At 46.5% G+C, this 27819-nt stretch overlaps 1 protein-coding gene across 6 annotated transcripts in view; it reads right to left on the minus strand.

The window, feature by feature from the left end:
- Window positions 1-27819, minus strand: part of LOC138568706 (schwannomin-interacting protein 1-like) — a 358435-nt gene that overhangs the window by 131990 nt on the left and 198626 nt on the right. For all 6 annotated transcript variants that reach the window (XM_069646512.1, XM_069646494.1, XM_069646488.1 and 3 more), the window contains one exon: window positions 7368-7447. In XM_069646512.1, coding sequence (XP_069502613.1) covers window positions 7368-7447 — 80 coding nt within the window. The remainder of the gene's footprint in view (window positions 1-7367; window positions 7448-27819) is intronic.

The raw sequence follows: 27819 nt of genomic DNA on the forward strand, positions 1-27819 counted from the left end.
CCCCGGACTCAGAACCCATGCAACTGGGGGCCTTCCGTGGACCCATTATCCCACAAGAGAGGATGCAACAGATTCACACTGGTCTGTGCATGTATTGCGCCTCCGATAAACACCCCGTGAGAGAATGCCCTATTGCTCCTCCACGGCGTTCGGGAAACACCAGCTCCAGATCCTAGAAGGGGCACAGTTTCGGGAGAGAGATGTTTGCTCCACATCAATTCTATCCTTGAACTCTCCTGGACAAAATAATCTTGTGGTTCTACAGGCCTTTCTATCACCTTCCAGGAAAGAATCATACCCCATCCTGGCATTAGTAAATTGCGGAGCCATGGGCGTATTCCTAGATCATGATTGGGTCACTGCTCACTACATTCCACATGAAATTCGAGGAACAATGCAACCTGTAGAGGCTATTGATGGGAGACCTCTGTCTTCAGGATCCATAACCCTTCAGACTAAAGAGATTCTACTCTCTATAAACCACCATCGAGAGAGGATCAAATTTGACATTATAAAATCAGCCCATTATCCGATGGTTCTAGGAATGCCCTGGTTACAAAGGCATAACTCCTACATCAATTGGGCAGCAGGCTCCCTGTTCCTTGGATCTGAACACTGTATGTCTCACTGCTTATCCCTAGATTCCTTACCAAAGTGTTCTGAAGACTCACAAGAGAGACAGCAAAATCCAGTCACCGTCTCTAACATCATCCGGATTCCCAGGGCCTACCAAGCCTTTTCTGATGTATTTTCGACCGCTATAGTTCAAGCTCTCCCTCCTCACAGACCAGAGGATTGCACCATCAATGCTGAACCTTCAGCAGTGATTCCCTTCAGCAGGATGTTTATTTTATCAGAACCTGAAAAAAGGCCCCTCTGGGAATACCTGGATACTAACCTGGAAAACTGCGCTATACGACCATCTAAATCCCCAGCGGGTGCTTCATTGTTCTTTGTTCCCAAGAAAGACACCAAGGAGCTCAGACCATGTCTAGACTACCGTGGCCTTAACAAGTGCACTCTCAAGGACCGCTACCCATTGCCTCTCATCTCGGATATCCTGGAAGCAGTCAGAGGTGCAGTGGTCTTCACAAAACTAGACCTAAGGGGTGCCTACCATCTCATTCGTATAAAGGAAGGTGACGAATGGAAAACAACCTTTAGAACCCCCTTTGGCCATTTTGAATACCTGGTTATGCCCTTTGGACTTGCTAATGCCCCAGCGGTATTCCACCGTTTTATGGACCGAGTGTTCTCTGATATGCTGTTCATCTTCGTCATTGTATATCTGGACGATATACTGATATACTCCAAGGAGCATCTAAAACATGAAGGGCACGTGAAGGCAGTCTTACAATGTCTACGTGAACATAAGATCCTGGCCAAGCCTGAGAAGTGCCTTTTCCATGTATCAACTGTTCACTACCTCGGATTCGTTCTCAGCCCAAAGGGAATTGGAATTGACTACTCCAAGGTAGACTCCATTTTGTCCTGGCCCGTTCCAACTACTGTGAAACAAATTCAATCCTTCCTGGGGCTTGCTAACTTCTATTGGAAATTTATAGCAACCTTTTCAGAGATTGTGCATCCTATCGTTACATTGTTAAAGAAGGAACCCCTTTCCTGTGGACCTCAGCCCAAGATACAGCGTTCCAACGGTTGAAGTCGGAGTTCACACAAGCTCCCATCCTAGTTCAACCTGACATTGATCGACCCTTTCTTGTTGAAACTGATGCTTCCAACTATGCCATTGGGGCAATCCTAAAGCAAGAGTTGGATGACAAGTTAGAACACCCCATCGCCTATCTTTCTCGCACCTTGACTCTCAGTGAAACCCATTACTCCGTTTTGGAAAAGGAATTACTAGCCATCCGTCAAGCTTTCACTGACCGGCATCATCTCCTCCTGGGAGCTAAACACCCAGTATAAGTTTGCACGGACCATTGGAATCGTCAAGTCCTACAATCTCTAGAATGTAGAAACAGTCGTCAAGCTCGTTGGGCCTTCTTTTTTGCTCAATACCAGTTTTAAATCCATCATGTCACTGGAACACATAACATTATAGCCGATACCCTATCAGACGTTCTGATTACGAAACCCTTGAAGATCGGACCTTCCAAAAGATGTTTCCCAACACAATATTTGTTGCTCAAGCACTCACCCTCCTGGAGAATATTCGAATTCAAACTCAATCCTCTGAAACCTGGAAGGAGTTTAAGAGAAACAATAGATGGAATCTCAAAAGAAAGGACGGTTATCTATTGAAGGACAATCCGTTGGTCATTCCCACTTCTGGACTGAGACAAAAGATCACAAGCCTATGTCATGATACTTTTCATTCAGGACACCGTGGCATCACTAACACCCTCCATCTAATACAAAGACAGTGTTGGTGGCCGAAGATGTAGGATGATATCAGGATCCATATCCAGAAATGTGCAGTCTGCAATCAGACAAACATGATAATAAGAAACCGGCAGGCCTCCTGCTCCAACCAGCAATACCAACAAGACCCTGGGAAATCATTGCCACAGATTTTATCGTGGAACTACCATCCTCCAGGGGCTACACAACTATCATGGTTACTATTGACTTGTTTACTCATATGGCTCATTTCACACCTTTGTACAAACTGCCATCCTCATCTGACCTTGCCGGAATCTTCCTAGAACACATATTCCGGCTTCATGGGCTACCCTCCAAGATCATTTCTGACCGAGGACCCCAGTACATATCTCAGTTCTGGAAGCAATTATGTTGTATACTGGGAATCCAATGCGCCTTGTCTTCAGGTTATCACCCACAGACCAATGGAGCCACTGAATGTGTAAACCAAACTCTGGAACAATACCTTTGTTGCTTTGCTATCAAGGTCCAAGATGATTGGTCTCTCTTAATACCTGTGGCCGAATTCGCTTATAACAATTCGGATCATTCAGCTATCATTCCAACATGGGCGCTCAAAAACGGAATGCTCCTGGCCAGTCTCTATGCTCCACGCTGCACGCCCTACAAAACAGACACGCCCCGCAGCTCTGCGCGTCTCAACGCTACTGCTTGCTGTAGTCGGACGTGTGTTGTCGGAGATTGCTCGGGGCTCTCTTTTGATTCCTGGTTCCCGGTTCCTTGAATCCCCGTCCTTCCTCCCATTCCTCTACCTTACCTCTGATCTTCCTGGATTTTCTTCAGGTGGTCGGGTCATGACGTTCTGTACCTCTGAGTATAAACTTCATTCCTTCCTGGTATCCACCCTGGACTTCTGAACGCTCCCGGAAGTTGGATAGTGAACCTCACGCTGGAATCCGAGGACCAGCGTTCGGGTTTGTACAAATCCCGGACCGTGAGAAGGAAGACATCACAGAAGGTCGCAAGCAAACAACAAAAGCAGGTGAGAAGGGGAGAGACTTGTGACAGTTACAGCTAAACTGAAATTTATTTCAACTTGATTGGCTGTCAGCCAGCATGACGGCAACCCTTGAAAAATGTGTTGCACGTTGCTCCTTTCCTTCCTACTCTGTCCTCTGCCAGAGTCACAGTTCCACTACTTTTTTGGTACACTTCTAACACTGCTTATATCCACGGTCAGAACAGGCAATTTATATGCAGGAGCACTGCTGGAAATACTGTTGGATGGAGGGAGGGTGGTGGTGCTGGATTGGTGGGGGGTAGTCCTTTTATGCTGTTGGCCATCCTGGTTTTTCATCTTGAACATCTGGTCACTCTACCAGTGTAATACATGCAATAGAACTCCTGAGCTAGAATACAAATCTTGGATACTGTCCTGCCTTTTTTGTAAGCACAAATACATTTCCAAAGCTCCTTTTCTTTCTGCCGGACTGATAGCTCAATACGTTTAGTAGTTGCTGCTCTGATTTGTGCTCACCCTGCAAGTTCAAATTCTGACATGAGAATCTCATCTTCCCGCTTCCGCAGGCTGCCAAGTCTTAAGCCATTAACTCGCTCATTCTGTTCCTGGGGGAGATTCACAGGCAAAACGGGGACACCCGCTGCTCAGCCATTGGACAAGAGTAAGAAAAAACGAATTCAAATGCATTCTTTCCTTTCCCAAATGAAGCATTATTAACTGGAGCTATGGGCTGTACAGGACGGCAGTGGCGCAGCAGGCCTGAGTGAAGCGAGGGACTTTAACATGGGCTTCAACTTCAGGCCCCACTGGGCAACGCAGCAAGACCTAGGCTTTCTGAGTTGTCTGACTCTGATGTCACAGACTAGCGTAGGTCTCCCTAGCCTGCCCAAGTTATGGATACATCCAGTGGCTGGAGCAACGCTGAGTAGAGCAGTTGACCAGTAGTCAGCATATTTCTGTCTCATCTACAGATAGTTGCAAAAGGTTGACATGGCATGATCTGCCATATTATTGCATTGTTCGGTCATTTGAGGCTGCATTTGGCATATGGTCACAACACCTGCTGGTCTATACTTTACATATGGTGACTATATATACCATATAATGGCATTGCTGGGGCACTCGAGGCTGCACTTAACGTACCATAACAGCACCTGCACAAGTAAGTATATCCAATACATGGTGACTGTACCAGTCATGTGATGAACTCTTTGGGACATCTGAGGCTGCACTTGGCAAGTGAGGGCAGCATTTGGCTCTTCCCTTCCTCCTCTTGAAACCTTCTCACACTTTATAGTGTCAATGCGCACACAGAAGCACAGGCCCAAACCCGCCACCCCACCTATCCACCCAAACCACCAGCAATGCCGGCTGTGTTTGCAGCGGAACACCATGACAATCTTGTCCACACCCCCCGACCCTCACCCACAGAGGATCATACATCACTCGCCCGTCCTTCAGGCCCTCTCTCCCACTGCTTCGGCTCTCAACCTAGGGAGATCACAACTGGCAAGACCAGCCAATCGCGTTAGACCTAGAAAAACGACATTGAAGATGAACTTCATCCAAGTTTAAGGTATGTATACCTAGCACCACGTCTGTGGACACAGGCCGCTGGCACGGCCACCCTTCCATGCACTTTAGAATGCAGCTATGGCTATGCAATTCCGGTCTAGCAGCTCGCATAGCCAGCCCCACTGAAACCCATTAGTATACAGCAACAACCTACAACAACCTACGAAAACCTTTGGTCTAGCTGGGCACACACCGAATCTCTGGCACTAACACTCTTTCCTAAACCAACAACAGCACCTGCCCACATGCCTGACCTCCGGGCTGCTTACCGGAGCTTTCGCCAGCCCACCAAAGTCCTAACCTGCCAAAATGCACACACGCATCTAATATATTAATTCTTAGAATCTTCCACACATGGACTATGGTTTCCGAGGACGTTCCAGCCACAAAGCACATTGAGGTGATACAAATGGGGAAAGGGTGCTATATAAATGACCAATACAATACAATCTGAAAATGTGGTGTTATTCCTTAACTTGCAGAGACTTATAGAAATACTGAGACATTTCAGGCTTAACTTGGCATACAATGGTAGCACCTATGAAGCTATACATACAGAAGGAACCTATGACAGTCGGATGTGGCATTATTAAATCATTTGAGGCTGCCCTTGGTTTATGACAGCAACACCTGTAAATGTGAGGACATACTTTAGGCACATGACTATTTCTAAAGATTCATAGTATTATCAGGGTACTTGGGAATTCACTTGCCGTACGATGTCAGCACCTGCATATTTATGTTTATATCTTAGTATGCAGACATTACAATATGATGGAATTATCGGGGCATTTGTGGCCCAACTTGGCCTAAGATGTCAGCAACTGCAAGGCTATACAATATGGAAGGTGCTTATGCCAATCAGGTGACATTATTGGAGCCTTTGAGGCTGCCTTTTACTTAGGACAGCAGAACCTGCTAATGGGAGGGCATACCTTACAATACTTTTCACTATGCGACTGTATCCAGAAAATAATAGGATTTTCAGGGAATTTGTGGATTCACTTGCCATATGATGTCAGCTCCTGCATATATGGATTCATATCTTAACTAGTATACACGGGCCAAAGTGCAGGTTTTCACTAACACCGTAGGACCACTATAGATCCTAAGCCAACAGCGCTCTATAGTGGTGATAACAGGCAAAATTATGACTGCATCAGACAAACATACATCTGGCCTTTTATTATATTATTAGATTAGATGTTCAGTGATAACACCAAGCATTTAAATAAATTATCGTGGCATGTGCAGCTCCACTAGGCATTAGATGGCAGCAACTGTGAGGCAATCCTATACGGAACGTGCTTATGCCAGTCAGATGACCACACCTGCACATATGGGGTTATTCCTTCTGTAATGTGACTATACCAGGCATATGGTGGCATTATTCAGGCATCTAAGGCAGCGCGTGGCATATGATACCAGCACATACACATGCGAGTGTGTACCTTACCGATGAGGACTATAATCGTCATGTGATGGCATCATATTTGGCTATTCGAGGCTGTATCTGGCATATGATAGCAGTGCCTGCAGAGGAGGCATTTGGGTGACCTGCTACTCACACATCTGCCAGGTGTTGCCATAATTTCCCCAGTTACTTGGACATTTTGGATTATTGGGGTGCTGCTGCCTGCCTACTCCCTCAGTGAACCCTCACATGCCAATGCCTGCCAGTACCCACCAATAGGATAGCAAACGCTGGCAAAGAGTGTACATACCTGGGCATATGATGCAAACTGTTTATCCAGTGCCTATACAAAACCAATTATGGGCTTTGCTAATGCTGGTTTATTTTTACAAAGTAATTTGTTTTCAAGATCGTGGGATTGTGCTTAAAGTCTCCATTGTCTCCAGTGTCACTATGAGATATCCTAATTACCAAGACAGTCCTTCATAGATCTTGCATTACCCCGGGCGGCTGTTGCCATTGTGGTCTATTTCGAGATAGAGTTCAAACAGGAAGTAGGATATTGAATTGTGTGTCTTTGTTAAACACAGAACATGCAGTTTAGGAGCTTTGCCGTTCGTTTTCAGCAGGCAACGAATACTATTTTGCTAGTCTAATAAATATGGGTTTTAAGTGTGGAAGATTAAGGCAGAAACACATTGTTTCCAAGAATGGAAAAATGCCCATACATTTTTAATTTCACACCAAATAGCATACTGGAAAAGACATAAATAAAATAAATCGTGCCCAGCCATACAAAACATTTTCTGGTGAATACCCACAATTTTGCAAAGGAGAGAAATGGCATTGAACAGTGCCCCCTAGGCATCTCTCCAATGCCCCCTCCATCCTGGCATGAAAACCAGCCTCTGCCAATTCTCCCATCCCGGCATGGACACAGATGATGCATGTCACAACAACCAGTCAGAGAAAGCAGCAGGGGTATTCCCCATGTACAGGACAAGCACCTACCCGGAAGTGAGGGCTGTGATCCGTCTGGTCATTTCTTTGTCTTCTGCAAGCTCATCAGACAGGTCCTGGCTCCACGATCCCTGTATTCCAAAAAGAGCAGGAATGGAGAGAGCAAGTTACACAGAGAAGAATTCTTTCTTCTGCAACCATCAGCAAGAGGGGTTGGCTATGTGGATTAATGTACATGAATGATGAAACTCAATGACACTAAGAGAAGAACAGTAGTCAGATATAACCTCCCCATTCCATGCCTCCACTAACACAGCTGCTGAGGATGGGTAGAAACCACCAGTCACATGTAACCTGCCCAATTCATGCTTCCACTAACACGACTGCTGCCAATGGGTAGAAACCACCATTCACATGTAACCTCCCCACGTCATGCCTTATGTAACACCCCTGCTGGTGATGGGCACAAAGCACTAGTCAAATGTGATCTGCCACTTCCATGCCTCCTTTAACACTGCTGCTGATAATGGGTAGAAACGACCAGTCACATGTAGCCTGCCCATTCCATGCCTCTTCTAACACCCTTGCCAACGATGGAGAGAAACCATCAGTCATATGTAACCTGCCCATTCCATGCCTTCTCTAACACTGCTGCCGACGATGGGTATAAACCACCAGTCACATGTAACCTGTTCATTGTTTGGGCCTCATTACAAGTTTGGTGGCATTTCAGCTGTAAAGCCACCAAACGGATTTACCATTACCAACACTTGGTGCAGACGAATTACTGCCGGATTATTAGCAGTGGTATGCAGTGTCAGTCTGTAGAGAAGCAGTTGTGTAAGTCACTCATGGAGCCCACCCCCTCACCACTGTCATATTGGATGAGCAGCAAGAAAGTACTGTGCATGACACCTGGTAGCATCCCAATATTGCATCAAAGATATGAAAGCCGTTATGCGCTCAGACAACCGCACCGAATGTACCCTCAAACTGATGTGGTAGAAGGAAGTCTGCAGACACCACTAGACATAGAAGAACTTTAAGTAAAGTCTGACAAGTGTATAAAGTGACGTCATGAAGAGAAGAGACAAGGACATACTGAAACAATATACAAATACTTAAAGAATGTAGATGTGACCAAGGTAACGTAGTAATCATACATGCAAATGTGAAGTAATCATATATACTGAGGAGATGATAAGTGGGAAGAGATGCAGTAGATGTATATATGCAGAAACGCAAGGTAGATAAGATATATTTTCTACTGCAGCAATCTTCTATATAACACGGGTGAAGCAGTCATGATGAGAAGATGACCATCGGTTTCGAATAATAGTAAGCTAAAAACCCTGCGGACAGAAACCAAGGCTGCAGAGCAAACAGGCACTGGAATACAGATTCATGCAAGTGCAAAGAATATGCGTTTGGCTCTAGATCACGGATGCTGCAGCAAGTAGAAATTGCAAGACACAAAAGGAGTTGGATGAGGATAACCATGTACGTAGGGCATATATCTCTTAAATTAGCCAAAGGAGTAAACATTTGAGATGGCCAAACATTGCACAATTAAAGATGCAGAAAGCCTATGCAAGACAGAGCAAATCTCCAGTGGCCAAAGAGAGTAATAAGAACCAGTATAATTGAAACAAATAGCACTAAATAGGAGGATAAGATGGACAAATCATGGCCTCCTCACACGTGGTGCAAGGCCAGAAAACAAGGCCTATTCATAAGGCTCCAGACGAAGATGGCAATATACCTTCACTCCCTTTAAAGTGTGTTAGAAGAGAAGAGTCAGCAAGGTCAACTACAAAGAAGGGGCTTTGGTTTAGGGCTCAACGGATGAGAGATGGTAGGCTAATTATGGAAGTGGGCAGTTGTCTGGTGTTGTTCCGTGCACCTGGGTTTCGTGTTGCTTGCGTGCAGCTAACAAGCCAAATGTCCAAGGTTGGAAGAGAGTGCCAATCATTCAGGATGACCTACGTGATGATGGACTATACATTGTTGCAGAAGCCAATCCGCTGCTGTTATTCTGCTAGAGTTTGTACTAGGCGTGCCTACTCGATAAGGGCCTGCCAATGATATTACTAACTCCTAAATAAGCTATAGGTATATAGGTTCCCTTAGCCTATCCCTCCACACAATAGGTTTGTACTATTTGCCGCATAGGATGACATATTGAGGTATAACTGAAATGTATTCGAGAGTGTGTGAGCTGTGACTTGTTATGCTTGCCAGATTACTTTTCTTTATTGAACTGATAATAAAGTAGTATTTAGCCATATTCTTTGCGCCTGTCTAGTTATTTGGGCATGAAATCAGTTATTGCGGTAATTGCGTCCAGCACTTGACACGCACCAGGTGCTACTGCACAAGTCCACATTTAGTGAAGTCTATAGGACTCGAAGGGCATTTCACCGATTTTTTGCCAGGTCTTTCATTCCTCCCCTAACACCACTGCTGACGATGGGCAGAAATCTCCACTCACATGTAACCTGCCCATCCATGCCTCTTCTAACACCATTGCTGATGATTAGAAGAAAACACCAGTGACATGTAGCCTGCCCATTCTATGCCTCCTCTAACACCACTGCTGACGATGGGTAGAAAACCCAGTGTGGCGGTGTGTGGCAGTGTGTGTTAGGTGGCGGCAGAATTGCCAGCATTTCCTGGTCCTCTCGAGTTAAACTTGGAGCTCAGAGTCCTTTTACCATTTCTGGTATTTTCAACCCTGGAGGAGGACGTTCAACATATAATCACTGCACAGAGCATGGCGCGGTGTGAGGCAGTGTGTGTTCGGTGTTTCGTGCTGCGGTGACTGGAGCCGCTATCTTCCATTCTCTCTGCCCTGGTGGTGAGTACTCCAAGAGCTGCATACCTCGCACTACTGCCCTTGTATACATTAAATGTTTGATTCTGCCTATTTGTTGTTTTCCCGAGCTATTGGGAGTGTGTGTCGTGATAGCAGGCTCATAGCCCTTCAGCTCTGCTTCCCGCTGTCACGCACTAAACTTGCTTGACCTCCCGCCGTTTGAGCATCTGACCTACTTTTTTCTCACACCACTTATTTCTTGCCAGCTGTCTCTCTAATTGTCTCTGTTGTTTCCTGCGTGTCAACCTCATATACTTTGCTTTTCATAATGAAAACATCCTGCAACGGAACTACACTATGTGAAGTGTGGCACAACAGTTGGGTAAAAGAACACACAGTCCTACCGTGGTGAAGGAGCCCACTGACCCTTCACCTCTCATGAAAAAAGAAGAGCAGAATCTGGAAACAAGGCGGAAATCCAAGATTCTGGGTTTCTTTGCCACCACCTTTGCCAGAGTCTGTGCCAGTAATGGGAATAAACACATCACATCATGAGTGCACACAACGCTCTTGATCTTCACGGTACAGCTTTTCTGGCTGTCCTGGCTCCTTTTATTTTTATTCTGTTTTATAGTCATCTATTAATTTCCTTTTAGACGTAGGGATACTCCCTTGCCACGGTGGGTGACTGGCCACTCCTGACCTGCACCTCACAATAATTCTAATGATTATTTTATTATTTTAACTATTATGATTCTATTGGTTTCTTTGCTTGTACGCCCCACTTTGGTGGGAAGAGGGTGCCTGGCCTCTCAGCAAACTGGGGCACGTCTCGTGCTTGGCTTGGCCGTGCTTTCATTTCTTACTCCCACGCACAGGGCTCTACAACAGTCTGTTGTCGCGTTCTCTTCCTGCTGCGAGCTGATTGGCTACTGTTGAGCTAAGGTTCCTCAGTGCACTCAATGCTCTAGATCTGCACTGTACGGCTTTTCTGGCAGTCCTGTGTTATGACATTGTTAAAAGCAACCAATCCTGCAGTCATTAATACATCTTGTATATCTTGATGTAAACTTAACATCCTGGCTCCTTTTACTTTTATTGGGTTTTATAGTCATCTATTAATTTCCTTTTAGGCATAGGGATACTCCCTTGCCACGGCGGGTGACTGGTCGCTCCTGACCTGTGCCTCACGATCATTTTAATGACTATTTAATTATTTTAATTATTGGTATTCTATTGTTTTCTTTCCTTGTACGGCCTGCTTTGGTGGGCAGAGGGTGCATAGCCTCTCAGCAAAGCGAGGCTCTGCTTGTGCTTTGATTTCTTACTCGCACGCACAGGCTACAACAGTCTGTTGTCACCTTCTATTTATGCTGTGAGCTGATTGGCTAAGGTAATTCACTATGTAGGTAGATAGGGATTCCCCTCGCCGACAGCGCAGTGGGAAAGGGCTTCCCGCGCTATAGACGCACCAAATTCCAGTCCGTCTGTGCTCGTCTGTGCCTATCTGTGCCTGTCCGGGCCTCAGACGGCCGGGACATGACGCTTAGTATTGGCCTAACTAGACAAACTATCCTGGACTTCGCTCCTCCTGGAACTTGTGTGCCCCATGGCTGGAGGCCACCGCTGCCAGTTCATGCTTCCCCCTCGCAACAAATCACGGCTGGTTTGACGATAACGCTGCTTATATTTATCTGCACATACTGACTCTATTAATAATCTTCTTGATACTTGAACCCCTGAAATCCTCTGCCTAACGAAAACCAGGCTCACTGAGGCCTCAGTGCCTGCATTGGTCCAGGCACTGCCTGGTGATTATAAAATAATTAATCTCGATTGCTCCTCACTCCGTCCAGGGGGCGGGGTGGCCATGATTTTTAAATCTAATCTTGTGGTCTCCCAAGTTCCATTTACCCATTCTGTGCCCATGGAAGCACTATTAATTAGTTATATAGATTTTCCCAACTATGCGTGTTGTGCTCAATTACTTTAACCTGAAATTCAATGGCCTTGTTCCAATCTTGCAGCGATTTTTGATGATCTTTGTGATCTGGGTTTCCATCAATTCGTGACAGGGCCTAACCACAGGATTGGGAACACGCTGGATCTGGTGTTAGCCGGTAAATCGTAACTCTCCCTTCTCCCTGCTGAACCTGTCCTGTGGTCAGTTCACTATCGATTTACTTTTACTATGAAATCTCAGGGTCCTCCCTCTAAAGACCTTCCTTCTAGAGTCCTGCACCATAATTGGCTTAAGGCTCTAGTTTCCTCCATAAGGGCCAAATGTGGTATGGCCCAAGAGACTGATCTTTCGCTTCTGGCTCACTCCCTGGAGGAGGCAGCAGATTTAGTTGCACCCCTTAGACTGGTCCAACCACGGTGCCGTCCATCTAAGCCCTGGTTCTCTGAACTACTTAAAAGAGACAGTCTCGAGCTCAGGCAAGCTGACCGGAAATGGCATCTCATATATAGTCCTACTCTTAAAGCACACTTTAAGCAGCGTGGCACTGATCACTATGCGGCTGTTTTAGTCGCTAACAAGCCCTTTCTGGAGCATAAAATGGATAAAGCCCTTAGTAAACCAATGGAGTTATTCTCAGTGGTTAGGTCGCTTTAATCTGCCACTAATCTCTCCTCTTCTATGATTCCTTCTCAGGAGCTTTGCGATTCTTTCTCAGTTCTTTATTTCTAAAATGAATACCATTTGGCATAACATCCCGTGGTCTTCTCCGGCTACTACATTAGGTAGCACGGTCCTTGGTATGGCTTTGACGGTTGTCCACATCAGTGGAATGCATTTCCCACATTCTCTGAACCCTCGATTAGTACAGCGATTAACCAAATTAAGGCGTCCGCCCTCTCTCATCACTCGCAGTGGCACTGTATCAAAGATATTTTCACTGACCTTCTGTGTGAGATCTCTATGATCATTAACAGGTCCTGTCAGTTAGGCCACATCCCTACGGAATTGAAATAAGCCACGGATATTCCTCTTCCCAAGAAACCCTCTTTAGACCCTGCTCTCCCCTCTAATTATTGGCCAATATCACTGCTGCTTCCCGAGGCTCTAATCTCACCACTTCTCTCCTTGTTTCTAGCAACTACAGGGTTCTTTGACCCCTTTCAATCTGGCTTTCAGCTAAACCGGGGCACAGAGTGTGTCCTGGTGACTGTTTTGATGATCTGAAGGGATGGTCGATGCACGTAGGGTGGGTGCCCTGATTTTGCTCAATCTGTCAGCAGCTTTTGATACCGTTGACCACCCCACTCTGCTGTCCCTGCCTTGCCCAAACCGGTATCTCCGGCCAAGTACTTGCCTGTTTTGCCTCATTTCTGCCAGAGAGGGGCCAAATTGTTTCCCTTTTTTGTGGTGTTCCCTAAGGTTCCTCCTTGTCACCCATACTTTTTAATATCTATATTCAGACACTTGTGCGTCTCATCCGCTCCTTCGGCATGAGATGCTATTCATATGCTGACGACACTCAGATCCTGAATCGGTTAGATTTTGAGCAGGCTGAGATGTCATATCGCCTCTTTCAGTGTTTCTCTGCTGTGGGAAATTGGATGAACCACAACTGGCTGAAACTTAATGGATACAAGACAGAGGTGTTGGTGGTGGGTTTTCACCTGACCCTTCTCTTTGGGCATCTTCCTTCTGTCCATCCTTCCTTGGTACCCTTCCTGTGCTCATCACCACCGTAAAGAACTGGGGGTTGTGATCTCTTCATCCCTTTCGATGGAACACCAGGTCTCGGTGGTGTGTAAGGCAGGATACTTTCCTTTGAGGGTCTTGAGGAATGTTCTCCCTCTGATACCCTCTAACCTTAGACCACCAGTCGTAGCCGCTTTGGTCTTGAGTCGGTTGGATATTGTAATGCCCTCTATCTTGCTCAGCCAAAAGGTCTCGCCCATTGGCTTCATCGCCTACAAAATCTTGCTGCTCTGCAGGCCACCGGATCCCCATATGGAGGCCACATCACTCCCGTTTTGCATACACTACACTGGCTACCCATTGTTCAGCACGTGAAGTTTAAATCACTGCGTTTGGTTCACCGGGCTCTCTCGGACCGGGGAGAGGAGTATCTCTGGGACAAATTCAGCTGCTATGTCCCAAATCGGTGTCTGTGCTATAGGACTGCTGGATTACTTTGTGTACTTTCCTTCCACCGCTCTCAAGTGGGAGGGCAGCCCTTCCCTGTGGCGGCTGCTCAGTTGTGGAATGACCTGCTGCTCGCACTTAGAACTATTTCAAATCATCTTCAATTCATGATATCCCTGAAACATCTCCTCTTTTGGAATACAGTGTTTAGCTATGTGTGTTCCCAGCGCCAGAATACCTCAGGGTGAACGTGTGCTATATAAAATCTGATAACATAACAGCTCCACTACTTAGTTCACAGGTTTCTATCCTAATGAGAAATCATTTACTGACCTGCCACCGACTGATAACACAAATTCTCTTTTAAAGATGTGCATGGGACTACAAAGACATTCTTTGGGAGGCATGCAATAACACATTTCAGCAGCCTTGGGCCTGAACAATATGATTGGCACTCAATTATCTGCCACTCCAGATCTTCAACATCTCTTATCCTCATCTTCCTCTTTTGACTCTTCTGTCTCTGATTTGACCAGTGAAGTCGGAAGTGTTACTCTGTCCCAGGCTTTTTCCTTTGTAGACAATGCTGAGATCTCCACTCCATCTGCTTCATTGAACACTCTTCTGTCTAAAGTTGAGTCATTGATGACTCTTTGCTCCGCTATTGCAGGAGAGCAGCGGGAGCTTCAGTTTATTTTTTGCTAAAGTTGTGGGTGTGATTTTGACGATTAGCTCTTCCTCTTATAGGGATGTCTCTCTTGCTACCTCTGAACTTATTGAAATTGTACCTCCTCCTTTGTTCCCCACCACCAACCCCCTGGTCCCTTGCGATGATGGGAAGCTCGCCTGAGGTATTCACATGCCCCCTAGACTGGTCAGGTGAAAGCATTCTGAAACTAACACCATCAAGGTTATTGATCAATAGGATGGTATTTGGTCTATCTCAAACACCATCCCTAAGGCCATCCCTAAGGCTCCCAGGGGTTTCCAGAGAACAGGGGTATGGTACCATCAGAAGGGTGCAATTATGCGGGCTCCTGGATGGATGGGTTTGCCTGGGTGTACAGACAACCGCAAGTGTTGGAGTACATGCTGTTGCTCAACTTGGGCCATTGGTGGCTGACACTGCTATAAATGGGAGAAGGATCCAACACTGATGAAAATGGTGTCTCCATCCCCTACTCACTGAATGCCTATCCTCCTCCTGTGACTGTATCCTATACTTACTTCACGGGCGCACCAGGCTCCATCTTTCACGGCCAGGTCGATACTCAGATAAATTCCCTTTCGCAGTATCCTGTATTAAATAATTATCTTGCCAGGGGAAAATATCAGCCACAAAAAGAGGTTCTGGCTGCTCCTTGGGGAGTGCCCACTTTAAGACAAGGGCCTTCCAGCTTGGCTCAGTGGGCACCCATGGCGGGGTTTGGCCATTAGTGTACGTGTACAGTATAACCTAACCCCCTATGATATTGCCCATTCATCCCCCACATGTACTATCGGCCATACTTACTGGCCCTAAATTCCTTGAAGCCCCAAATCTCATAATCAATGTTTATGATCCACGTGAGGGTATTGCTTCCCCCACCGGGGTGAGTATTGTCCAAGAAATGTTAACTGCCTGGTAGGAATCTAACCCTCAGGTTAAAGGGACCCTTGCTGGTGATTTTAATTCACCGATGCTAACGGTATATTAGACTTTGCTTAATGAAAAGGAGTATAACCCGGTGGCAGCCAGCATGCTAAATAAACACATTCACATGGATGCTTGAAGTGGGGAGCTTTGATTGAGGCATAGGACCGCAATTGTTTAGGAGCTCTGATGGGTAAGCCGACTGGGCCCACTTGCTCTAAGGGACTTCCTGCTCCCATTTGGATTATGTATTCATTGATCAAGGGGCACAAATGAAGAGTGGGGAATTATGTGTGAAACATGCTGGTCTTAGTGACCATGCCACACTGAAGTGGTCTCTAACACTAGATTCCCTACAGAATTTGGATTATGTTAATTCTACAGCCACAGTAAATTCCCAGGGTAACCGCCTTGTTTGAACAGAGAAGAATATTAACATTGTGACCAGTTATATTCTAAACAATGAGCGGAGCTTGTTTGTATGGCTACCTTACAATTACTGGGATTTTAAACTGATGCTGGGCTCCTTGAAGCATACGTATCATTTTACCAGAGGGATGCCTGGATGCTTTGCTCGAGGTGGGCCTTTTTTTGACGTGTTGATACAAAATAGGAAAAAGGGAGCGATGGTTGGCATGTGCACAGATCAATAAGAATGTTTCTCTGCCTGCTTTTGAGAAGGCTAGATTAAAAAAGGAACATTCTTACTCGTTATAAAAACCGGCTAAAGGTTCACAAGGCTTCATTGCACAGTGCCAACTGGATGCTGCTCTTTAACGTGCTGCGTACCAACGATAACAAGAGGTTCTGGTCTATGATTAGAACATATTCCTTCCAGCACCAATCTATTGGAAGATAATGTCATCTCGGAATCATGCTGGGCTGCTGCTATAAAAAACCTATACTTTGATGTCCGTTACTGTAATACCATCCCAATTTGTCGCCCTATATTGGAAGGTCTGTTAGATTTTGACGTGGACAACATTCTTCTCATTATTAGGGGCTTGAAGAATTCTAGGCCCCTGATCCTGATGGAATTGCTAACGTGATATTCAAAGCTAATCCGACTTTCTAGGCAATCACTCTGTTGCGTCTTTTCCGAAATATCGACTCTGGAGAAATACTGGCTACTTGGAGACAGTTTTGGTCACAGTCTTTAAGAAAGGGGACAAGACTGACCCCCTTAACTATAGACTGTTGGCCATGTTAGATATTAGATAGTAGCCAAAAATATTTTGCAAACCTCCTCCTGAAAAAGACAAATGCCTGGGCCAAGGAGCGGGTTTAGCTTCCGAGATTTCAAACTGGCTTTCGCAAAGATCGCGCGGCTACCATAAACATCTGTGCCTTACAATGCCTTATTGCTGATGATGGAACCTAGCAAAGGAAAAAAATGTTGTATACCCATTTCGTGGATTTCTCAAAGGCTTTTAACACAGTGCCACGTGATTGATTATGGAATAAGTGGACTCGCTGGGGTATTGATTCTAAATTGCTATACCTTATCAGAGAACTTTATACTAATACTACCATGGAGGCTTATTATCTAGATCCATACCCGCCACCCACGGCCTGAAGCAGGGATGTGTTCTCGCAGCTTTGTTCTTTCATTTATATATCTCTGATAGGACTATTTCCATTCATGCAGCGAGAAACTTTCCTCCAGCGCTGGGTGTGCTCCAGTGCCCTGGCTCGGCTATGCTGATGACACTGTGTTGCTGGATCACACCCAGTTAGGCCTTCAACACTCTATTGCTGCTTTGTCTTCTTATGCTCAGCAAAACAATCTCACCATAAGCATCAGTAAAACCAAAATTGCAATCTTTGGTACCAGCGCAAGGGAGAAAAACCCCTTTGTTTGGAAGCTGGGTGAAGTGGCCCTCGAAGTAGTTGAAAGCATTTCATAATTTGCTCTACCAGTCAAAGATCGACCTAATAGCCTGTACTATGGTAATCACATTATGCCAAGGTTTTGAAAAAGTTGTGGACCATTAGGAAGTTTCTCAGTAGCAAAGGTGGATGCAATATCGAGGGTATGATTAGGGTATATAGAGCTAGTATTGTGCCAGGGATATCATATGGTGCTGTTGTCATCTTGAGCCAAAAAATTAGATGGCTGAAGACCCTGGAGGCACAGGTCCTATGTTCCATTTTAGGGGTCCCTAACTCTGTCCACATCGAAGCTCTACGATTGGAACTAGGCCTTGTACCACCGAGAGCGGAATGGTCCCTCTTGTGCTGCAAATTTGTGATCTCTCCTCCTTCCCCGAGCGTTAATATTAAGAGCCTGAAAGACCTTATTGTGGGGCACTATCTTCGAGGCACCACTAATTTCTATCTTTAGGGTCTTTGCGCCTCTACGATGTAATTTCTGAATGAGATTCATGTAAATATTGCAGACCAGATTGACTCTCCCGCTGCTATGAAAGAATTGAAGGGAAACACCAAGTTCTGGGAAGCCAATCGTAATCTTTCTTGGCTACACCAAAAGGCAAGCCTTTCTGCATCTAGCCAGGGCTTCACGCCTCACACCCTGCACCTACTTAGCTAAGCCATGCACAAATCAACTCAAGAAATGTATCACCTAGAAGCGCTTCAATATTCTCCCCACCAGAGAGGTCTTGGGACACTGGACTGGGATATCTCACGCGGAAAGTTTATGCCGATTTACTTACCAGATGTCCCCGGTTGCCTGACTTTTATGTAAAGGGCTATGCCACCTTAACTTCTATATTGGAATGTATAGCTACTGAACAATTTTGGAGTAATATATATGGCACGCAGTCCGCTATATATACACAGCAGTGGCATTTCATATATGGCAAGAGATATATGAGCATTTTTTTAACTATCTATATATAGTAACTGAGGCTTATGAACTTGTTTGTATGCTAATGCTGCTCCTTTGCTCTTTCGTTTTATGTGATGACAGGTGTCAGAGTGTAAAGATGGGAAAAGGAAAAATGCAGTTGATTTTTATGATTCTTTTTTATTTGTTTGTTTTTCACTTTTTCTACAATCATGTTTGTCTACTTTTGTGCTTTAAGTTTATTATATTGGTAACCAAATGCACAAATAAATAAAAATTAAAAAAAGAAAAAAAGAAAAACTCCAGTCACATGTAACCTGGCGTTTCCATGCCTCCTGCAACACTGTTTCGGACGATGGGCAGAAACCACCAATCACATTTAATCTGCTCATTCCATACATTCTGTAACACCACTGCTGATGGTGGTAGGAAACCACAAGTTACATGTAAACTGCCCATTCCCTGATGATGGGTGGAAACCACGAGCTACATGTGTTCTGCCAATTCCATGCCTCTTCTAACACAGCTGCTGAAGATGGGTAGAAATCACCAGTCACATATAACTTGCCCATTCCATGCCTACTCAAACACATCAGCTGACGATGGGTAGAAACCACAATTCACGTGTAACCTGCCCATTGCATGCCTGCTCTAACAACGCTGACGATGGGTAAAAAACACCAGTCACAAATTACTTGCCCTTTCTACGCCTCTGCCTACGCTGCTGCCAACGATGGACAGGAACCACCACTCATATGTAACCTCCCCTTTCCATGCCTTCTATAACCCCCCTGCTGACGATGGGTAGAAACCACTAGTCACATTTGATTTGCCACTTCCACGCCTCCTCGAACAGTGCTGCTGATGATTGGTAGAAAACACCAGTTACATGTGACATGGTCATTGTTTGGGCCTCTTTACAGGTTTGGTGGCATTTTGGCTGCACAGCCACCAAAATACCACCTATTGGATTGACCAATACCACCACTTGGTGCAGACAAATTGCCACCAGATTACAAGTGGTGGTAGGCACTGTTTGTCCCCATTTATTGGAGTCTATAGGGCTCCACAGAGACTTTGCTGATTTATTGCCAGCTCACTTCATGCCTCCTCTAACACTGCTGCTAAGGGGTAGAAACCACTAGTCATTTGTAAGTTGCCCCTTCCGTGCCTCCTCTACCACTGCTGCAGATGATGGCTAGACACCACCAATCACATGCAACCTGCTCATTCCATGCCTCCTCTTACACTGCGGCTGACGATGGGTAGAAACCACCAGTCACATGTGATCTGCCAATTCCATGCCTCTTCTAACACCCCTGCTGATGATGGGTAGAAACCACCAGTCCCACGTGACCTGCCCATTCCATGCCTTCTCCAACATTGCTTCTGATGATGGGTAGAAACTAGCAGTCACATTTAACCTGTTCATTCCATGGGTCTTGTTACAAGTGTGGTATTTCAGTGGTAAATCTGCTGAAATACCACCAAACGGATTTACTGTTACCTCCACTTGGTCTGCTGGAATTAGTTCAGTATTCAATATCAGTAACACAGGCCAGCGTTCAATCATGGATCGTTCCGTAGTCACATTCAACTAATGAACTCCGGGTGCAGCATACGTGTCCACTCACTGCGCTGCCTTTGTGTCATCTGCTTTCTCTGCTTCCCGCTCCACGGTAGATTGATTTCTCCTGCTCCATGCAGTCCGTGCTGGTCAGGGAAAGAGCGGTACTCGCTTCAGAAGTGCTCTGGTGCTCACCTGCCACTGCAGCACACTTCACTTTGGGGAAAGCATTCAAAAGTAATGCTTTCCGCCGCGCAGCTTCTGCACACGAGATCTTCAGGGGGAAAGCCTTCAGGAATAAAACTTCCCGCCACGCAATCTCTGCAGACAGTGCTTGACAGCAGAGACCCTCATGAAACAGACATCCACTACCCAGTTCGCGGTGGCTCTGGCGTCTTTGCTGCCTCTCAATCTCGGCTGCTGCTGCAATGTGGAGTCACGCACAGTACTCACCCTCTGTTACTCCTACTACTACTACTACAACTCATGGCATGCAGGGGGCCCTTTATACTCCTTAGTCCCTCTCAGGTATGAGTCATTGAAGTCATAAGACTGCACCTTGCAGTTTAATGCCTCCAGATCCCTCTTCCTCGTCCCAGTATATTGGGCATTGTGGGACTTGAAGTCGACAATGTTACAATTAGTTTATTCTCCCTGTATGTCACGCTTGAGGAAATTAACTTCACTTCCATTATTAATCACGTTTTTAGGAGGACATTTAAAATGAGTCAGTTATTGTTTTGAAATCAAATAAGTGCTAGCTCTGTCAAAACCTAAGATTCACATTTAACTTTCTCCTATTGACCAGAGGAGTTTTTACTATCATAAATGTGAACACTGTATGAGGGCGAGCTTTGTGTCTAATAACTAATTGATTAAGACAAGCTTCACCACCCACAGGGTGAATAACTTTAGAAAAGGAAATCACACTCTGACAACAAGCCACAACACATTCTGGCATCACTGACATCCCTTCCTCTAAGGGGAACAAATACTGCGTCTCACCCATTGGAGTCTTCCATTCCCGTGGGACCCTTCTCCTCCCAGGTGATACTCCCAGGTAATACCACCCCCAGGGTTAGGATCAGGTAGTGGCTGCCTTCTCCCAGCCACCTGGGAGGAGACTTTAGGTAGGGTGTCTGTGAGGACTCTGAAGGATTGATCACAGGAAGGATCAGCAAATGGTGAGATGTTCTTTGAATAGGAGGATCTTCAGATCCTTGCTGAAGTCGAGAAAGGAAAGGGCTACTCTTATCTGCACTGCTAACTTGCTTCAGGGACAGGGTGAGTAGCAGAAAAAGAACTCATTCCTGTTTTTTCACTGTTGCAGTTTTGTGTTTCGAATCAGAGATGATTATGGCATTTGGGTGTGTGATGGCCTCCTGTGATGGTGAGCATTTCTGCCAGGTAGAGCGACATGAGTTTTGGGGCTGAGTGACAAGAACAATAAGTACCACATGTGGGAGCTGATACCCACCCTTACCAAGGGGATGAGGATAGAAGTAGGGTTGAGGTAAATGAAGTGGTCATGGGAAGAGGTCATCTGTCAGTAGACTAGACACCATTATGGTGTTGCCCAATAGGTTGCAGCTATTTACGGTGTTAAGTGCAGGATCTTCTTTATGTTACTGTTATGAATTGCCATCTGGCAAGGGGTGGGAAAGACCGGGCTGAGTTCAGCTGTGGGCGGGTTATGAGCATTTCCCCCAGACAAGACTCACCCCTACCCACTGGTAGGACTTTAGCCTTGGAGAATTGCTGCTCTTTGTTCCTTTATAAGGGCAGTTAACACCCTTTCCCCAGGGACAGCCACTCCACAGGGAGCTGGCATGGGTACAGGAATCCAGGGCACACCTATTCACAGAGAGCTAGGCTTCACAACAGGGTGCTGCATTTCTAATGGCCTTTGTTCTTATATATAAGGGAAAGGAGTGGATTTAGAGTGGTCACAGGAACTCTATTTAAGGGAAGGAGACTGCCACCATTTTGAATCTCTCTGCCTCTCTTTCTCTTTCTGTCCCCTCCACTCCTCTGGAGTATAACATCAAAGGGCAAAGGCAACTCATTTCAAGGGCCGGGAATTGGACCCTTAAAGCAGGCTAGATTCAGCCCAATCACTTGGAGACATTTGCCTATAAAAGAAGAGGTCACCCACCACTTTTCTGATTCATCTTGAAGCATCCTTGGATCATAACTTAAGAAGATTGTATTGAAGACTGGGAGGGCACTACTGTGAGAGGTCATGGCACTTACCATCTGTGTGAAAGCAAATGGGTGAGACACAGCACGTAGTTATGAAACCGAGCATGCCAATCCCTTCTTCTCGTCTCCCAGAGTAGGGGAACAAGGAAAAGACTGGCCACAAGGCTCAAAATGAGGGAAAAAGGTTTCCCAAAAAAAAACCTTGTTGGATGCCCTGCAATCGGTTATGTTTCCTGTTTCTTGCAGTTTGAAGCGACAGGAAGAGTCCAAGATGAAATGCAGATGCCCGCTGGAGCGAGCAGAGCAAGATGAATCTAGGAAGCTGCCAGAGTCAAGCCACAAGACAAAAATGGAAAGAGAGGGTTTCAAGGCAAGAGATCGGAGGGCAGGCAGGACACAGACTCTTTAGCAAAATAGAAACCGGGAGATACAAATTTGGAGGAGAAATAGAATATACGAGGAACATCAACACAGGGAGAAATACCTGTTGAGATGCAGCGTCCAAGGGCTCTGATACCGATCTCAATGAACGAACAGCCGATGATTGGCGGGCGCCATTTTGAAAGCAGCTAGACTGCGTATCTTTAATCTGTCAGTGCTGTGATGTGACCAAGCAGTGTATCCGGTGCCAGCGTCTCCATAGTGACCACGCAGCGGCACGTCTGACTAGTACTTTCCAGAGTCCTCCAGTTGTGAGGTGGAGGCAGGTGTTCTAAGGCAGATGAGAGCTCTGTCTCCCAACCATCCACAGGGACCATTGAGGGCTATCTGCTGCTGGAACAGGACTACCCTCTCTGCCAGGACCTCACCATGTTGGCAGACCCCTGCAGTTATATGCCAGCCTCCCCTGTGTTTGGGAGCCCAAGAGCAAGGGCCCATCTTGTCCCAGAGTCCCTGAAATGGGACTCACAGCTACCTAGGAAGTGGCCTGCGGATGGAGCAAGTCCACCTCTCTGCCAGGAAACAGCGGTACCTAGGATATTACTGTGTTAAACTGCCCCGGCAGTTGTGTGCCAGCTTACCCTGTGTTTGTTGGCACGAGGAAAGGGCTCATCTTATCCGTGAGCACCTGGTTTGGGACTCACAGCACCCTGGGAGCCAAAACAGCCAGGATCCTAGTGTTTTCACAGTTGAACTGCTTGGAGCATGTTTTGAGAAACTGTCAAACACATCTGAATCAACAGGACACTCTGTTGCAGCCTTTTGCTCTATCGCGATCTTCGCTCAGTGCCAAGAAGTCTGGTCTGGCAGTGCCGAACCACCAAGATCTGAAAATAAGGTACTATTGACTACTTACTGCCCACTTGGCCCATTTCTGGGCCCTAGAGATTTTTTAGGTCACTTTGAACCATTTTTGCTCACAAGTACTAATCCTCTTTTCAGAATATTGAGGCATTTGCTTGCCTTTTGCTCCTGATTCATTACCCAGAGTGCTGCATCTACTATCTTTGCTTATTATGTGTTCTTACCTCAAGTGGGGGTTCTGTGTATTGGTTTTCTAGTTAGTAGTGTACGTGGTGTGTCTGAATAAAGTATATATCTTTATAGAAACTTGATTGGACATTCCTATATTTTGCACTGTTTCACTTCACTGTTTGGGTTGTTACTGAACCACATTTACACACCTCTTAAAAGCATAGCTTTCCTTCAGCCCACATTAGCATAAAAGGTGTAGGAGGTATATCTCTTGACTGTGCCTGCTTTAACTTTATCATTGTATTGGCTCTTGGTTTGTAAAAGTGTGAGGGCTGAGTGGGCATTTTAGCCTCTACTCAACCTTGTACTCCTGCAGACGAAGTCAATTTGTCACAGTTACTGACTTGAAGGAGAGGAGAGGGCATTTTCTCCAGCTTCCTGCTACATGTTTTTGTTTGAAGTGGGGATGATCATTGGCCTGCAATGCTGGAGTCTAGAATTAAGTCTGTGTGTCAATGGTCAATGTGTATGCGTTCTTCAGGAGTTCATGGTTTCTTTCCATCAGACCATCCACATAAATTGAACACCTTTTGCTTTGAAATATCATCAGCAAATGGATTACATTAATCTTATCCTCTCAGCCAATCAGAATGCAGTCTATAATTAAGCATTATTGCCTCAAGCTCTGACACTGCTGGTTGTCATGCGCACAGAAGCCCAAATTATGTGTCTGAGTGAAGCAAGGACACATCCATTTTGTTAAGGGCTCAAAATAACCAGTAATGTCCCCAGAAACCGGGCAATAATGCTATCAGCAACCATAAACTGTGCCAAATGCTTATGGCGGGTAGATGTATGTGGGGAAAAATAAAAAATAAAAAGCCCTCTAGAATGGCAGTCAAACAACAGATAATCATGTATTTACAGATATTTGTTCAGATGGATTTCTGAACTGTGACCTGGTGGGCAGAGGTTCAGAAAGCCAGCCTAGTTTATTGGAACAGGGTAACCTTTCCGGACAAGCCAAACCAATCAAGGTAGCATTGGCGGCGGTCAAGACTAGGTCTCAGGAGTGGTGAGAATGATCGAATGCCCAAAAACAGCACACACAGGAACCCGACACCACAAATTGCTCAGTCAGGTGAATATATCATATATATATATATATATATATATATATATATATATATATATATATATATATATATATATATATATATATATATATATATATATATATATTAAAGGCCTTTTAAGTCAAACACAAGATGAAAACTCAGCAATATTAACAATACTAACACAACCATATACTAGGGAACATATATACGTAACTGGGTCAGACAGTGCAAATATACTTTAGGCAGTTCTTCAGTAATCACAATCCTAATGAAGGAACAAGTTACTTACCTGTAACTGTTGTTCTCCAGCATGGGTCTGGCATGGATTCACATGCTCATGAATATTCCCCGTCTTCAGGCCGGGAATCCTCGGTAAAGAAAAAATCAGTATCAGTTTCGTTTCTGATCTGTCTTTCGTAGTAGTAACCAATCACTGATCTCTGCGTCATACTGACTACAGCCAATGACTGCCCTCTACCTAAGCCCTGCCTCTGGCAACCATCTTCAGATTTGGTAGCACGTGAAGAGGCAGTATGACCAAGTGAAGAGCCGCAGAGGGGTAGGCGGGAGGGTTCGCATGTGAATCCATGCCAGACCCATGCTGGAGAACAACAGTTACAGGTAAGTAACTTGTTCCTTCTCCAGCATGGGGTCTGGCATGGATTCACATGCTCATGAATATAAGAATAAATAGCAGTACACACATGCACAACCACGGGAGGTGGCAAAAGGCTCAACATTAAGCAATACAAAAAACTCAACATTAAGCATCACTTACCTCCTCACCAGGCTCACCTTAGGCGAACAGGTTGCGCAGCACTGCTTGGCCGACCCTGGACTCCTCTCTGGAATCCCGATCGATGCAGTAGAATCTCGTGAAGGTGTGCGCCGACCTCCACGTAGCAGCCCTGCAGATGTTCAGCAGGGGCACAGCAGATAAGAACGCCGTAGTAGCAGCGATCGCTCTGGCCGAATGGGCTCTCGGACGGCCTGGCAGCGGTCGGTTAGCCAACCGGTGGCAGTGCATGATGTAGCCGGAGAGCCATCTGGAAATAGAAGACTTCGAGAGAGCCTTCCCTTGATTCACAAGTCCAAAGTTCACAAACAGCTGTGATGTCCTCCGGAAACTCTTCGTGAGGTCCACGTAGAACTTCAGCGCTCTAGCCACATCCAGCGAGTGCAAAGTCCTCTCGGCCGGCGACGAAGGAGACGGGAAGAAAACAGGTAACACCAAGGGATCGTTAAAATGGAAGTCCTACGGCACCTTGGGCATAAAGGAGAGGTGCGTCCTAAGCACCACCTTTGAGGCATGGAAAGTCAAGTACGGTGCTTTGCAGAATAGGGCCTGGATCTCTCCCACTCGTCGTGCGGAGGTAATGGCCACCAGGAATGCAGTCTTCCACGACACAAACTTCATCGGTGCGGAGTGCATCGGCTCGAATGGGGGCCCAATGAGCCTGGTCAGCACCATGTTAAATTCCCACGCCGGGGCCGGGGCCTTCACCGGTGGGAACGACCGGAACAGTCCTTTCACAAACTCTTTTACCAGTCGATGGGACTACAGGGACGTCCGTCCTGTGGTTCTGGTATATCTGGAGATCGCCGCCAGATGAATCTTAATGGAGGCATGGGCTAGCCCAGCCTTTGCCAGCGAAAGCAGGTACGGCAGCACTTGAGGGGCCGTAATCCGAAGGGGGTTGATCTTCTGTGCTCGGCACCAGATAGAGAACCTCTTCCACTTATGACCGTAGCATTTGAGAGTCGAGGACGCCCTGGCCTTTGCAAGAACCTCTCTGCATTCGGCCGGTATATCGTAGCCTCCAAACTCTAGCGCTGCAGGAGCGAAGCCTGCAGGTTCAGCGACGCCAGGTCGTGGTGGAAGATGGCGCCTCCTTCTCTGGAGAGAAGGTCCGCGTCCGCCGACAGCTTGATGGGAGGGGACGTTGACAAGTCCAGAAGGTCCGGGAACCAGATCTGCCTCGGCCACGCCGGTGTGACGAGGATCATCCTGCACCGGGACCTCTTGAGCTGGCTGATGAGTCGAAGCAGCAACGGCAACGGAGGGAACGCATACAGGTATAGGCCGTCCCAGGGGAACGAGAACGCATCGCCCATGCTTCTCGGCTGGGGAAACCTGCTGGCGAACCTCTTGCACTTCGAGTTCGTCGCTGTTGCGAACAGGTAGATTTGGGGTTTGACCCATCGTCGGAAGAGTTGATCCACCTGATCCTGGCGCAGTTCCCACTCGTGACACGCGCGCTGCTCCCTGCTGAGCGAGTCGACGATGGTGTTGCTTTCTCCTGCCAGGTGGAAGGGAACCAGGAACATCCCCTGGGCGACCGCCCAGTGCCACAGATCCTGTGCCTCCTTCGATAGGGCTGGGGATCTGGTGCCTCCCTGCTTCCGTATGTAAAACATTGTCGTGGTGTTGTCCGTGAAGATCCGCACCACCTTGCCCTTGAGCGACGGGAGGAACGATTTGAGAGCCCAGAACACGGCTCGGAGTTCCAGGACGTTGATGTGCAGGAGCCTCTCCTCCGGGAGCCAGAGGCCTCTTGTGCGGAGATCTCCGGTGTGGGCGCCCCAACCTTCCAGGGAGGCGTCCGTCGTCACCGTCTCCTGGTACGCCGGCGTCTGAAAGTCCTTGCCCGCCGTGAGGTGCGCTCGAACGCCCCACCACTGGATCGCCCGCCGGAACACCTCGTTGAGGGGGACCCTGTCTTCGAAGGTGCCCGTAGCCTGCATCCAACGGGCGCCGAGAAATTCTTGAAGAGGGCGCATCCGTAGTGTGCAGAGGCGCACCAGGTAGATGCAAGAGGACATCATCCCCAGGAGGGACTTGAT

Source organism: Ambystoma mexicanum, chromosome 1p, assembly GCF_040938575.1.
Source record: "Ambystoma mexicanum isolate Mex_15411 chromosome 1p, UKY_AmexF1_1, whole genome shotgun sequence".
Lineage (NCBI taxonomy): Eukaryota > Metazoa > Chordata > Amphibia > Caudata > Ambystomatidae > Ambystoma > Ambystoma mexicanum.